General features: G+C 38.0%; 1 protein-coding gene and 1 long non-coding RNA gene across 2 annotated transcripts; both read left to right on the top strand.

The window, feature by feature from the left end:
• Nucleotides 1–1870: 1870 nt before the first annotated feature.
• LOC139964819 (uncharacterized) lies at nucleotides 1871–5291 on the top strand. The gene is made up of 3 exons (XR_011792101.1): nucleotides 1871–2379; nucleotides 4524–4684; nucleotides 5008–5291. It is a non-coding gene; the product is annotated as an uncharacterized lncRNA (long non-coding RNA).
• Nucleotides 5292–9386: 4095 nt separating this feature from the next.
• On the top strand, nucleotides 9387–16728 carry LOC139964808 (uncharacterized). The gene is made up of 3 exons (XM_071966801.1): nucleotides 9387–9685; nucleotides 12495–12686; nucleotides 13322–16728. Exons 2-3 carry the CDS (start codon nucleotides 12506–12508, stop codon nucleotides 14644–14646), a joined length of 1506 nt encoding a protein of 501 aa, XP_071822902.1. The 5' UTR covers nucleotides 9387–9685; nucleotides 12495–12505; the 3' UTR covers nucleotides 14647–16728.
• The last annotated feature ends 6 nt before the right edge of the window (nucleotides 16729–16734 follow it).

Below are 16734 nucleotides of genomic sequence, written 5' to 3'. Positions count from 1 at the left end.
ATTGGTGTAGAAATATTGCAACCTCTTATAATGGCTATTATAAAACTTCGTTGAAGGAAATGATAAATACCAGATATTTCCGATATATCAGGTATATCGAAACCGAACACTACACACATAGGCGTAGGTCCCGTAGGAGGCGGGGGCTGCAGCCCCCCCCCCCCCGCCGCAACCAAATGTTTTCCCTTTTTTTCTGGCACCTACTGAAAGAAAAATAAATAGCAATGAATAGCTTAAAAATGATCTCCTTGGTAATTAAAATAAAGTTCCAAGCTTGGCCGACATTACTACTGTAAAAGAGAGTTTTGACATAAATGGATCTGTATGGTTTTTCTCCTGATCTACATAAGACATTTGGTTGTTTACATTAGCATCCGGCGGTATACTGTGCAACTTTGACGGACCGTGCGGTACACGATGCCATGCAATGTAATGACCGATGCTTGCTTATATGATATTGGCATCGATATGTTGAACGCGCGCTTTGCGCGCGAAAAATTTTTACTTTTTTTTCGGGCAAGTCATTACAGTCCCCAAATCCAATTGGGCTCCTACGCCTTTGACTACACACATAGACACTTTTTGAGGCTGTTCATCGTGGAACATGCATTTCAATTCTCACTGATATGTTATATCTGCTCTTTGCTTTACAAATTCGAACAGGCGTTTAGCGAGTAATTGCCAAGGGAGGGGCAAAGCCTTTAGGCAAACTATCTAAGCGAAGCGCCACCATATGTTGGCGCGAAGCGTAAAGAAAAATTTTGGCCGAAAATGCCTCCCAGATCGCTGGAATTGACACTTCCCAGGCCTTGTAAGTTGCATCTAAGCATTGTCTATTTTGAAATTACTAGCGATGTCATAAAGAAAATTTGCTCGGGGGGGGCGGTCGCCCCCTTCCCCCCACATGCGTCATGTTCCCCGACGACTCGGTCGAGTTCAAGACCAGCCACAGTCGGTTCCATATAGCACAAGTTTACAATTGTTTAAGGCGTCCATACACACACACGCGTTATGATAGACCATATATAGTATTTATATAGATACATTAGTGAGAGAGGAAAAATGGAAACGTCAAAAATGGAGTTGTCGGTGTAAGGGGTAGGGTGAGGCGCACACCCCCTTCGTAATCCTTGATCTGTCACTGGCTACCCTGTGTATATGATAGGGATCAGCGCTTTAACTATGACTGTTCCTCTTTCTCTTCCCGAGGTCTTGGCTATCTTCTACTCCCTCCTTTTCTCCTTTTTCTCTCTTTTTTCTTTTTCTTTTCCCTTCCTTCCTCTCCTCCTTTTCTTTTTTTTTCCCCCTCCTTTTCCCGTTTTTCTTCTCTTTTTTTCTCTCCTCTTTTCCTTACCCGGGGGGCGCGCGCCCCCACCGCCCCCCCCCTGGATACGCGCCTGTGAGTAGTTGCATATTTGCACGCACAGTAATTGCATTAAGAGTTGAGACCGTTAACTTACTTAGCCCGATCTGATATTACAAGATGACTTCTCCTGAGCTGGATACCGATGACGAGTAGGCCTACAGTATCATTGGAAAATATCTTTCGTCAGGAGTGTACCCTGAAAAGTCTACGTTAAATCTAGAAAGATCGATAAGGGGAAGATCGAAGAGTTTTAGACTGACGGGAGATGCCGATCTAGTTAACGTCGGCCCACATGGCAACGAAGATAGGCCCTTGGCCAAAGCCCACAAAATTGGAGCTTACAAGAAGGGTTTGGCGGTAAGTGTTTTATTTGTTTATTTGTATAAAACTTTTAGGAATTATTTCCACTGAAGAAAATGATTCCATAGATATGCATATAACTTGAACTATAAGTGCATTGGCCATTTGGGCCTTGCAGATTATAGGTATATTTTATTATTTGTAATCACCTAAGAGTAGAACTGAAAAGTCTAAACCTTATTAGTGTTAGAGAATATCGTGATGCATAATTAGTCGGCAAGACACGAATAGTATTGGGCTACTATAGGCTAGCCTTACTGTAACCTAGGAGTAAGACTTCGGCTGATCGGCTGTCAGTTACATATCAGCTGTGTAGTGTGTACCCATGCATGCTACCATGAGTATACAAGCTTTTAATTTCAATAATGATTATGTGTTTGAAATTGCTAGGTTACAAACAAAAAGAAATCTTCAGGATAGGACTTTTCAGATTATCTGAAAGATATGTCCTGGGATTAGTCCCCTTACTAGTTAAAACACAAGGTAGCAAGGGAGTGGGGGGGGGGTCCCTGTCTTGTCCATTTTGGAGGATCAATTAAATTAATGAGTGTTACTTTATTATCTCTTTCTTTTTAGAGGTTTTCCCATATTTTTTTAATATATTGGTGCCGGGATGTGCACAGACACTGCAGCAGGTCGAATATATGCTATAGGTAATCAGTTGGCCACCTGCCCATCACTTCATTGTCAGGAGGTTAGCTGTGTTGGCTAATAATGTACGGTTTAATGGTCCTTTTTGCTGGTGATATTTTAATTATGCAAACATGTACATGGTTATGGTATGAATATTCATTAAACATTCTCCACAGTAATTAAGGTTGTTAATATATGCACAAAACAATGTTGCAATTAAATTAGTGCAGGTTAAACCATGGAGCTATAAACCTGGGATTATAGCTCCATGGTTAAACCAAGTTTATATCATTTATATTAAATTTGCAATGTATTATCACATGTAGACACTGCTTGGTGATATACTGTAGTATTGCTAGAATGGTGACCAGAATGGACCTAAAAACTAATATAGGCCTAGTGTAATCTCTTTGACAAATTTGAGGGTGGGTGAATAAATTTCTATTCAGGAGGATAGCTGCAGGTGTTGAGAGAAACAATTGAAGAAAGAGCAAATAAAGATGCACAACAATTTGCTTTTGTTTTATCCCACATGTTATCATGAACTTATTTGACCAAATGATAGGGAGTATTTTGGTATAAGACCCTAATTTGAAAGAAAGGGATCCGAGAAGGTGGCTTAATCATCTAAATATCAGGTTCATTTCAATTTCTGTAAGAGTCCTTGTAGGACACGAGTGGTGACAATTTCACCACCTAGGTATTTTTTTCATCGGCATTTCAGGAGGCACTGATTTTGATGGAATCTGCAATGGAAGTTGTGTAACATGTTTTTTAGATCCTAGCTCATAGGCCTTACATGTTAATGGAATACATATGAACCACCTTATGCGTTCAGCTTATAAATGCTAGGCCTGGGTCGAAAATACTGTTCACAAGCAGCACAGTTATCACTAAATCACTTTGTTTTTTGTCATCTAAAAGCAATATTTGTTTGCATGATTGTAACTGCAAAGTCATTCACCATATGCATATCAAGTTATCAACCGATGCTTAAAGTTTGCATCCCTTTGCTGGCCAGTGCAAGAGTATAAGGAGTATGTGTGGAGATTGCCCAGAGAATGAAAGATCTAGCTTATTCATTTGTTCTCAAAGTTATAATTTACTAAGCATATATTAAAGATGATCATGATGGTGGTACATTCAGTAGACTTAATGACTCGCAGTACTGTCAGGAATTTTCATGTACTGCAGCCATAAACACAAATTCCGCTAAGAACACATTTTGGTATTTTTTTTAGCTGCGTATAATTAAAGCAACAGGAAAACCTTTACATAGGATTATCTGATATGAATTTCAAAATGAAAAGAAAACTGAATTGTGATATGAAGCAAGAATGACACATGAACATAACAGAGTTCAGTAGTTGAATTGTTGTCATAAAGAAGTATCCGAGAAAATGTCCTAGGTACGTAAATTCATATGCAGTTCATAACTAAAGTACAAACAAAGCCAGAGCCTTTTGTCCAAAATTCATCCCCAATGAACCCATATGCTTATTTCAACATCTGTTTAAGTAAAATTTGCTACTTGGTTAATAACCAAGAAGTCTTTCCTTCCATATACTATAACTCTACAGTGTGAATTTCTGTCATTAATATAAAAAAAATCTGCAAATTCCCTTCAAAGATTAATTTGTAACATTTCTAAATGCTTACAATATATAGATACCAAAGTATAGGTTGTACCAATGTATGCTTCCTACATCAGTTAGGTGTAACCCTGTCATCTCACTGACAGATTCCAAGGCAATTTTCTGACTAACTATCAATCACTCATCCAGTTACTTATACATCTGTTCCCCCCCCCCCACCCCACATTCAAAGGTGATGAAAATGGTTACCAGGCCTATGATAGTCCCTAGTGACAATTACCAGCTAGATTGTCAGCTAGATGGATCACTGCATGTGACTAGCATCTCACTTCAGAGATTTCCCATTGGATATAACAGTTGGGTTTGACAAGTCAGTAAGTATATAATAGGTTTGGTAATGAAGAAAAAACTTGGTAACAGAGTCTTCCAGTGTGAGTTACAATAAAAAAATTAAAAAAAAACAATTGAATGTTTAGCATTTTACAAAACTCAGATAAAAATCACTTGAACATCAGTTCGTATTATAAGATTGTGTATGGTTCTGAATGCTATTTTACTTCTTTTTTTAGATGGGTGTGGATATGATTGGACCCCTTCCAGAGACCATCAATGGAAATAAGTACATCATATAAGCCCTATGTGACTATTTTTCAAAATGGCCAGAGGCTGTTGCTGTAAGAAACAAAACAGCAAAAACTGTTGCAAACTTTCTGTTTGAAACCATGGCCAGGTAAATATCCATCTCCTTTTGTTTCTACTTTACATAGCATACATATGAAATTAGTTACGTAGACCTACAATTTGCTCTGTTTTAACTGTGATCCAGAAAGCGGCCAAATGGTTACAGGAATTTATAGAAGTTGATTGTTAAGTTAATGTCAATAAAATGTTAGTGGGATATGGTCAGTGCTTTTAACTTACTTTTTTTTTAAATCAGTGCTGAAATGATTTCCTGATTAAACCATGCAGCCATTCTGCAGATGCCAGTAGTTCATTACATTACTCGTAATCAATACTTTAACAATAGTTATTTAAATGTTTCCATTTATTTAGATTTGGGTGCATGAAAATTGTCATCTCGGACCAGAGAGGAGAATTTGTTAATGCTCTGAACAAGTCCCTGTTTGACATGATAGGGGTAGACCACAGAGAATCCTCTAGCTACCACCCACAGACCAATGGGCTTGATGAAAGATTCAACCAAACTCTGCAAAGGTCACTCATCAAGGTTGTCAATGAAAACCAACATGACTGAGATGAAATGCTGTCTTCAATTCTCATGGGGTACCATACAGCAAACATGGTTCAATAGATCTTTCACCTTTTGCTGTGATGTTTGGAAGGTTTGTAATAATTTAAACCTTCCATTGCTGAATAGAGATTTACATTTGCTAAGGCCATATCAGTGTATACAGAGAAAAAGCAATCAGGGATAAGAGAGTTTGGACAAATCTTGTATAGCTACACCAGTCCTCTGTACGATAAAATCTAATTTGACACATCCCAGGTCCTGGGAAAAACCGCTAAATAGAGGACCATCAATAACCCAATTTAAGTTACAATATCTAAACAAATAAATATTAACCCTGTATATGGTACACTCTGCAGCAAGTACAAAATATGAACATTCATTAAACTGTAAATGCATGCCCATTAATTTAAAAGATACATGCAATTAATGCCACTGACATTGGTTTTGTTTTTCATATACTATATATTTATCATAATTAGTTAGTGTATAATAAGGTCTATACACTCACTCTAGTGCCAATTACTGTTGTTTTTTTTATGAACAAAACTGAACTGTGTTTCACTTAAAATTTGAATTTCCATTGTTTTATATTTTTTTTATGAAAAGCGTGATTCTCAGAAGAAGAAAAAAGCAATATAGGCTCTCCGTCAACTTGTAAGGAAATGATTCGACCTTAGATTACATACATCCTGCATCGAAAGCTCCAATAGCTCGGTGGTAAAAAGTGAAAGAGGATGTTCATTGCTATACCTATATGGGGAAATTAAAAACAATGGTTGGCTAAAATCCTCTTTACGGTAATCATTGAACTTTCATGTCGCTGGCAGGGAAAGTAATAACATGAAGGTATTTCACCTAATCCTTTTCAACGTTATTCTTGTTAAAAGATCATATTATTTTAGTGTCAACTAGGCGTATTACGGCTTTTATAGTTATTGCTTCTTTCTTTAATTTTTTTTTATATCGTTGTTGTTTTTTTTTTGGGGGGGGGTTCCCTTTTTGTTTGTATACAGTTTTAATAGTTTGTATGGTTTTATAGTCTCTACGTAGTTAAGCGTTCAGTGTGTATTTTTGTGTTTGTCCTGTGTATGTGTTGATCCTTTGCTATTTGTATTGATTGCGCAATATCATCATCATCATCATCATCCTCCTCCTCCTCCTCCTCCTCATCATCATCATCATCATCATCATCATCATCATCATCATCATCATCATCATCATCATCATCATCATCATCATCATCATCATCATCATCATCATCATCATCATCATCATCATCATCATCATCATCATCATCATCATCATCATCATCATCATCATCATCATCATCATCATCATCATCATCATCATCATCATCATCATCATCTGTCTTCTTCTTGCCTAGAGGCAAATAAGGCCTCAACAGAGCGTCTCCATTTATCTCGGTCGGCAGCTGCGTTTCTGGCCTCATTCCAGGGTCGCCAACCAGCCCTCTCTCTCTCTCTCTCTTTGTCTACTGTCCTACGCCATGTTGTTTTTGGTTGCCCTCTCTTTCTCCTGCCCTCTGGTGCCCAAGTCATACTGATGTTGCTGTCGTTGTTGGGGTTTTGTCGCAATATATGCCCAATGAATTTCCATCTTCTTTTCTTAATTTCGATGCTTAGTGGTCCCATTTTTGCTCCTTTTAGCAGTTCCTTTGTGCTGACCCGTTCTTGCCATCTTATCCCTAGCACTCTCCTGAGGCATTTGTTATGAAAAATATCGCTTTTCTTTTCATCCCCCTTATTCATTTTCCAGGTCTCGCATCCATATAGTAGGACCGGTAGTACCAGTGTTTTGTATAGCCTTATTTGTGTTCTTCTACAGATGCTTTTGGAGACCCAAATCTTTTGTAGACGTATTAATGCACCCCTGGCTTTCCCAATTCTGTGGGCAATGTCTCCCATTCCGCCACCATCTTTTTTCATTGTCGCACCCAAGTATACAAATCTGTCCACCTCTTGTAACTCTTCCTGACCAATAAAAATACGTTCCTGGTTTCTAGTGTTTATACGCAATATATACTTGTAAAGTCTTTCCAACTAAGTAACTTGCTTACGTTATTCATAATGGCGTCACATTATTTCCAACGGGGTCTTTTTTTGTCTGTTTCCTTTTTGCTCTGACAGCAACAGTATTTTGAATAGTTTCATAACAGCGATCTCTAATTTTGTAGGGTATACCTAGCAGATTATTTCATGCATAGCCATGTACGGGAACCACTTTAAACCTACACGAGAGAAAAAAATCCAATAATTGATGAATTCAATGTTAGTGAAAGGTATCAGGTAAAATTCAGGTCATTAAAGATATTTAAAGGAACACATCCATAAATAATGTCACCCTCGGATCCAAGGGGTGTGGGTGTGTAGACCCTCACCCCTACCATTCTCAATCCCATTCCAAAAAGAAATAATCATAATAATCAACGTTTCTTAAAATCATCCATTATAGTCAATCAAAAAGTTTTGAAATGAATCTACGAGGCTACTTCAGCTACAAGCACCAATGAAAGCAAACATGCAAACAATGGTTTTCACACCTTGTAGCGGTATGATGATTAGTACGCACGAGTTTTTCTTTTGTAAAAGGACGTTCAATGTTTTAGGGTAGGCATTAGCCTAGCGCGATATCAGGGACATATTTTGCACATTGAATTGAAACTCCACCGCAATCGACACACTGCAGACGTCCGAGAAAAATGAACCAGGCCAGTAATGAAGTAATTGTAAACATGTCTAAAGAAATGACAAATACTTTGGCAATCGTAAAAGATTAAACTTGCGATTATGTGCAATGATTAAACATTGCCAGGACTGAATGTTGCACTTCATAACAAGCGTATTATACTGACAGGCAAAAGCATGAATCAAACTGGAGCAGATGCTTGCCCATTTTTAACACAACACACTGTGACTGTGAGAACCTGTATACTTATTGCGATATTTGCTGACAAACTGCTTTAGTGTTGTTTTTGATAGCTTAGGCTATTTTCCAATAGCAGATTATGTGTAGTGCTAGCTTAATTGTAGTCGAGTAATCGCAGCTTAGGTTTTGAAGGCGGTTAATCGAACTTCCAAAGTGTAATCGCGACTACTGGCGATTAATCGATTACGACTATCAGCATTAAATTCTCAGACCTGTCAACCTGTTTGACCCCAAAATAGGGAGAATAACATTTTTCAGGGCCAAAAATAGGGAGAATAAGGGGAAAGTAGGGAGCTTGGTAATTTTCAACTGAAATGATATAAATACTCCTAAATAAGTATAGTCTACTTATGCAATACAGTGAGAGAATCATCTAATCAGTGTTTCTTGTTGTAGTTTACAGCAGCTCGCTTCGCTTTCTACAGGGTTTCTTTAGTAGGCTTCCATTTGAAACAAGAAACAGTGGACTCTGGGTACTGTGACTTCATGCCTAGTATTCTAGATAGAGTCCCATCAAGCTTGAGACTTGACCGACTGTCTGTCTTGTTCTTGCGAACTACACTGAATAGCCTTTCCTGTTCAGCGTTTCTGTGGGGAATTACTAAGAATAGAACTAATTGTTGGTTATTTTCAGAAATGTCGCAAGTGATGAAACATTAAAAAACCGGGAGAATAGAATATGAAACCGGGAGGCCGGGAGATTCGGTTAAAGACCGGGAGTCTCCCGGTAAAACCGGGAGAGTTGCCGGGTCTGAATTCTCTCCTACAAAATGCGATTTGATTGTTTTAAAGTTCCGTATATGACGAGAGTGTACTCTGAAGTCAACGTGTGGCTTGTTTTATTAATTTTTTTACTATTATTTTACCTTCATTTTTGTGTGTCTAGAATTTGCGTCTTCTTATTTCGACCTGAAATACTTTGTATTATCAAAAGAACCGAAACACTTCTTTTTTGCCCTGCATGAATCATTTCCAGCCATTATTATGATGTGATCACTACATCATTACTATATGCATCGCAAATTGATATGTAATCATCATTTTGACGAAATTGAGCCCTTAAATATAGAACAATCTAAATTCCCACATTTAGTGTAGCTATATATGCTATAGCATGAAACCGGATGGGGCGTCCAACTCCAACTTCCCACACACCTACGTTTGATGTTTTGAAGTGAAAGCTGGAATTCCCCATCGGTTGCAATAGCTATATAAGCACGTGATACTGACATTACATCGTACAGTTTAAAACCATGCAAGTCGCTATATATATATTCTGGAATAACGAAAAACAGACCCACACTTCAGTTTTCTCAGAAAACTGCTCTTCGGTTCGTAGTTTCAATAGAAGTGTTTTTGCATTGGTGTGTTGTTTTCCTTGGTGGGATGATACAGTGACCAAGACAGACCGACAGACAGACAGACAGAGGGAGAGACTCGTTGACCAAATCATATATATTAACATTCACGAATGTTAGTTTTAATGTTGTAATAATCCGCAGTTCTTAGACGTGTAACCGTACGGTACTTCTGGTAAGTGTGTAAATTACTTTGTTTCTAATAAATTTCACTATTTTAAACGCCTATCGCTACATTGTACAGTGTCACTGAAACGATATATGACGCCACTGTTGTAAAATAGGTTGTGAGACCCATAATAACAACTCTCTAGCTGGTGAGACACGACTAGACTATAAATGCATGTGGAAAATATTACGGTGGGAAATTTCAGCGCTCTCATTTTGCGGCGAAGTGGAAGGGGTGAGGAATCACGATATTTCACTACACCCTGGGATTGTGTTATAGCGTATAAGCTCAACTATAGGGATCTTTCATATATTTACTGCCCAATAATTATATATTACAACCGCATAACCACATGGACAAATAATAATTGTTTATAGCAATCTACACCTAATGCGTTATATATACTTAGTCAAGTGGGTGTAAGGAAATCGCCAACTATTGAGTACAGGTGAAATCTGTCTTAACATGGAAGTTATTTATTACATTCCCAGAGAATTACTAAGGATTTCAAATTGGGGAGCGGGGGAGGGGAGAGCTGGGGACATGGCAAAGTTTAAAGAGCAAGAGACTGAAGAGTGATGCCCTATAAACTTGTTAGACAATTAATAAATAACTATCATATATTAATAAGTTACACGAGACAGGATCTTCCAGTTGTTGAGGCTCTGGACGTATGCAACAGCAATAATGCAGTATGTCTGTTTATAGTACTCTAGTAGAACAATCTGTTATATAAGCTCATTTATGGGCATAATATAGATAAGCTATGATGGTGGCTGTGGTTAGGGTAGGTATGTAACCTCCAGGCAGGACTGGCAGTGGTTGGTCTAGACTGCAAGTTGCAGTACAATATGTTACATGCCCCACAAAAAGCTTGAAGAATCTTGCAAAATACAAATACGTCTGTATTTGTATTCTGTGCGTGTTTTTGTCCCGTCTGTTACTGTTACTTGTCATTTAGCCTTTGAAGAAGATCCTGCTAGGATCGAAACGTCAGGCCAACTTACTTTTACACATTCTCCTACACAGGCTCCAAACTACCTTTCAGAACTTCTAAGAGTAAAGCAATACAAGCGTGCCACCCGTCAGTCAAAATTTATTACCCTCCTTGAACCTAGGACCAATGGGGTTACTTATGCCAACCGTGCTTTTTCAGTTTCTGGTCCCAAATTGTGGAATTCCCTCCCAAACCATTTAAAATGTATACCTAATAAATCACTTTTCAAATCTAAACTAAACACCTACCTCTATGCTAAACATTTTTTCAATTTGATTTGTAATTATATTTCATCGTTGCATTATTATTTTTGCTTTTCTTTCTATTCATATTTATATGTATGGCGCTTTTGACAACTATTTTGTTTATAATTAGCGCATTATAAATCTTAGTTGTTATTATTATTATTAAGCAGTTTGCTAAGAGTTTTATTTTATTTTAAAATACAAATAACTCTAAAAATGAGACAAGAAAACGAACGAGAGAGAGAGAGAGAGAGTGACAAAACACATGATAAAGGGGTCACAGTTCTTTATAGGGTGAAAAAGGCTAAAACAGAGCCAAAAAACAGTTATTCACAGATGATTTGCAAACAGTGACGATTTGCAATAAGCTGATGTTTATAAGGGCACTTTTGAAAGTAATATGTGAGAGACATTTCATAACATATCGGGTGGTGAATTCGAGAGTTTAAGGTGCTTGGAAACGGACACTGTGTTGCGAGGAAGTTGAGTCTAAAACGTGGAATCGTGAATTGATTACATGTAGGGGTAAGTTACGAATACGTGTCATTCATTATCTACAACAATGAAACTATTAAACATGGAAGGAAGTAGGTAGCTTGTACCGAGAGGTAAATAAAAATAAAAATAATAATAATAAGCAGTGTGATAACGATGTATATCACAAACTGAAAAGGTGTTCATTTTGACAAAAAAAAGTGGAGTTGAATGATAACTTATAATCTTTATAATGAAAAAAACAACAACAGAACGAATTGCCATTTCTTGAAGGATAAAGATAGGTTGAATTCTAGACTCACATATACAGCCTCAACTAATTATACAGCAGGATAGGTACTGGAAAATAAGAGTGGTGGAAAGCAAAATTTCTTTAAATTTTTTAAAATGACTATAAAAACAGTAGTCCATGCAGTCACTGTAATTTAAGTGACCACCCCAGATGTTTCAAGGATCATTTCTGCAATTTCAAAACTGGTTTAGTAAATGCCACCTCGACTGATTCCGTGTATTCTATAGAGGTCTACAACAAATCAAATATTAATTATGTCATTCTTAATCGTCCCCATCCGACGGACAGACATACAGACGAACAGGTAGACGGATGAGAATATAACTGGGCTTGTAATAATATTCTGTAACTATTCTCACCATTGCCACTGCAGTTCACCTATATATATATATATATATATATATATATATATATATATATATATATATATATATATATATATATATATATATATATATATGTAAAATTGGAAAGAGTTCCAAATAATTCTGGGAACTCTATCTAGGTAAACACAATTGAAGAATGATTTGTTAAGCTGGATCCGTTAGTTCATGTGTTAGACTAAGCAGTCCAGCCGCTTAATTATTATTCACGTGTCACATCTCAAGAATTGAGACTAGGGGTATAGAATAAATATAAAGAAATGGACTGTTACCAAATGTGTTTTAAAGGGTCTGTAACGCATCAAATTTAATTTTGTGCCTAAAATCACCCTTTAATTTTTGTTCAAAACTAATCAATAAATCCGATTATACATTGCTATACAATTTAATGTCTTCTCTTCAGACCACGGGAAAATGGAGAAAGCACCTAAGTTAATCGCCGAGATGTTTCCGGGTATGAAGGATGCCTTAGGATGGGAAATTCTCAAATCGTCCTCCGTCAGTACAAACCTGCCAGCAGACAGTATGGGTTTCTGGATGACACAGGGCTTTCCTATTGGTCTCTTCATATTGCACGTCATCACGGCAACATTAGGTAAAGGTAACCTGTTTAATTCTGAAGTTTAAAATAAAGGCGGCTTCATGGTTGTGTTCACCACATCTCTGTCCCTGTAGGGTTAAAACGTTTGCCAAAATTGACTGCCCAAAAGTATCAACACGATTGTCGGTTTAGGGATCAGCCAAGTGTGTGTTTTAAATCAAATGGAATGCTTAACGAGGCTCTTCATGCCGTGTCAAAGCGACCATCGCTGAGCTCTATTTTTCAATAGCGCCACTTTTTCTATACACTAAGCATAGAATCCGGCAAACTTTCGTCAAACTTATTCAATATCATGTGCGGATCATGGGAGGGGGGGGGGCTGCTTGTGTACACCCCCAACCCCAGCCCTTCATAAAAAGACAACTCTACCACGATAAAATTACAGAAAATACTGCGATCCACTTCTCCCTGGAGTGAGGGAGGGTTTTGGCCGGTCAGGGGAGGTCACATTCAATCCACCATATCCAAAGTTCGGGCAACAAGATACCAAAGAGGGCGTTTTCCCCTATTACTTTTACCTGCACTGTCACATATGTGTCACACTGCTTACACTGTCAGCAACCTTCATTCATATACAGTTCTATTTCCGTTGAAAAACATTTTGTTTAATGTTTGTTTAACCCGAACAGGCGACAGATCTTTGGGACGTTGCTTCGTAAATACGGACAAGGAGTATTCTATTACGTCATCTCAAGAGAAGTACATCACGGAATTCTGCTTAGACGCAGCCAAGGGCACGAACTGTTCTCAGATTAACTGTTCTCAAAGTGAAGTTTTTTGCAACACTAATGCCGTCAAAAACAACTGGCGAGACGACCTGCACGAAGCAAAATATATACCATCGCTCTTTGTGTATCGGTATTCCTTGTGGTTTCTGTTCTTGTTCGTCGTCCTTCGCGCCATTCCTCAAACATTATGGCGGTTATTTTGCGGGGCCGACATCCGAAAAGGAGTCAACGGGGTAGCCACAGTTGCTGAGTTTCAACATGAAATGCGAGGTGCATCGTTGGCGGTCGAGATGTACGAGGGTCATAACAAACGGCAAAATGAAAGCAGTGCCAATCATCAAACTGCAGCAGCTTTCAATGTCATAAATCGGTATACAACCTGGATGGCTAACATGAAGAAGATTGGTCTCGAGGAAGTGGAAAAGCGGGCCAAACGCAAAGGGCTTTATTACCTCTACGTCACGCGGAAAGTCTTCGACATCTTGATAGACATTGTCCTTTTCGGAGCCTTGGTCGTCCTACATGTTAAACATGACGTTTTCTCCCTCTCGTCGTTCGTTTGCGACTTGCACGACGATGCTAATAACCTCTTGCAGTGCCGAACGATACCTCAACGTTACGTTACTTGTACAGTATCGTTCGCCATGGAATTTGTCATCTCTGTCTACGCATTGACTGTCGCGTATGCGACGGATATAATCCTCCAGAGCTTCGCTTTAGTCTGGTTTTCTAGAGTAATCCGACGTTGTGCTAGAAAATTATCAGGCGGGAACAACGGAGATAAACGACCAGTCTTTTGGGATTCTTTCCTGTCTAGAGAGCTGGCGTTAGGCTCGGAGGTATTCGGCAATGAGTACAGAGCACTCATGAAATCCACCAACGACCTCTATCTGATCGGACGGTTGTACAAGCAGAGCAATATCCATCACGGCCACTTCCTCCAAACGATGTCTGAAAAGATATTGGAACATCTCCGGCATGTCTTCGATAATATGGAACGAAACTCTGAGATATCAAGCCAGGTTTTACCAACCCTGGGGGGTTCACCAATAATTGTAACCGAGGCTGAGAATAAAGACATCTTTTCGCAAGGTGATAATGGAAATGCCCGACTGGAGGACAGTTGCCTATCCATCAGTTACCCCGGAAGTTCAACCATGCCTTCTGTGTCCTCAAATCCAGTGCTTCTGAACAATGACAGTCACAATATACACTTAGATATGTAATTATATAGTAACATGCGTGTATGCGTGTACAAATAGAGGTTACAGGGACAAGTAAGAGAACTACACTATAGGCGCTTCACAGTTCATACGCGTAGTAGCCTGCTTTTGGACCTCGTTTTGCAAGTATATAATGAATTATTATTATCGACGATATAACCCCACGGGGGGGGGGGAGATCGTGAAGTTTCTGTATTGCTCGTTTGTCTGTGCGAAGCATAACACTCATTATCTAATACCACGTGTTTTCCTAATATAGACTACGTGTGGAGAGTTAAGTATATGCTTAACCCGGGCTATTATTGTTTTCCCTAAGTCTTTGGCTTTTTGCCTGAGATTTTCTGATAAGGTTTCTCTCATGTTCGTCGAAAGTACGACAACCGAAAGCTAATATGAGATTTTGCGTTCCATTCCGATATTTCCAGTTCGCTCTTAGGGAAGCTACTCCATATAGGTTACCCATGCAGGTAAACAAAATTTGAGCTAAAAAAAAAACAAAAACGTCTCGTTGGAGGAATATTTGCAAGTATACTGGTCTTTGGGATAAGTCGACACTACCTTCACATCCGCTGTCGGCCACCGCGTAAACCGCAACTACTCAGATTAAAGCTATATTCTGAAACTCGTAAGATGTTTTGGAAATAATGAAAAAAGCAGAGAGTAAACTTGTGTGATTGGAGAAGTAACATAATACACAAGAACAACTTCGGTTTCTGTAAATGATTAGTCTTTATTTGGTTATTTGATGATTTGGAAATTGTCGTCAATACAGCAATATTACTACAGTAATATAGATCCCTAAATGATGCGTTTAACACTAAAAAGATTAAAACACACACTGTATATTTGCGGTTTTTTGGTCACAAATTGTTTGTCACCAATTAATTATATTCTACCTTTCAAAAACGGACGGTTAGAGTAATGAAACCATAAAACCATTAAAAAAAAATATGCAAATGCAGCAGTCTTCAGATTTCGGCATCGGGTTCGACGGTTTTTATATGAAACACTTAATTAAGATTTACCCTTAATTTTTGTGAGCTAATTATCTTCATTGAGTCGAAGGGACATTATACGGTAGCTGATGTTTTTCAACAGAAATTCTAGAAATGGTCTGCATCTTGTGTTCAAAACCTATCCATATAATATACATTGTGTATCGTGAAGATAACAATCGGTTCAAAGCGTATAAATTTATCTCCATGGCAACAACAACTATTGTCATTAGTAACGGCAATCGAGCTGAAAACGTGTCTTTGGTCTGCTTAACTATATGTAACAAATGATTTTTTGGATCCAACGAGGAAAATTAGTAATTCATACAAGATATTTCATTGACATTTTAAAATGATTAGAATAAACAAAAGAACAAAATAATCACTACTAAGTTTCAAATCAAACCCTCCATTTAAACCATACATAGAGTAAGGCAAAAAAATATAGTGAAACGGGTTTTTTTCTGCTACCAGAATATCCCATCAAACGGTTTTGACCTCAAAGTTGGTCAATAGACTCAGTCAAATGATTGTAAAAGGACAAACTTCTTCTCTTCGTCATATTGAGAGCGGGCCACTAAGTATTAGGCCTATGTATTAATAAGAGTATATACTAACAAGCCTAAGTCACAGTGTGAAATAGGTATAACAGCTCTCTGCGTGGTTACAAAGCGCAGTTAACTTAGACATTGCAATGTTAAGTTAGACATTGTTATGTTAAGTTAAACATTGCTATGTTAAGTTAGACATTGTTATGTTAATTAAGTGACACTGTATGTCTACTTGTAACACATTGTATTTATATTCTCACAGAAAACGTTACCCTCGCCAAGGGTTGTCTATACGACATCTCAATGTTTAAAATAAAAAGATCTTCATGATTTGAATACATTTAACTTTTACGTAAGAATTCGTCACTTACAGGTTTGCATCGCCGTTTTCTGCATTGTATTATAACAACAAAAGTATACCACATATAACCCCAAACAGAAGCAAACCTTTATAGATACACCCTGGTACGTTGTGGACACTTGTATCACGAAAGCACGCCAAAAGCAAACATGGAACACACAACATGCAACGACAACTATATCGG

Source organism: Apostichopus japonicus, chromosome 23 (assembly GCF_037975245.1).
Source record: "Apostichopus japonicus isolate 1M-3 chromosome 23, ASM3797524v1, whole genome shotgun sequence".
NCBI classification, from domain to species: Eukaryota; Metazoa; Echinodermata; class Holothuroidea; order Aspidochirotida; family Stichopodidae; genus Apostichopus; species Apostichopus japonicus.
This window is presented reverse-complemented; position numbering and strand designations above follow the sequence as displayed.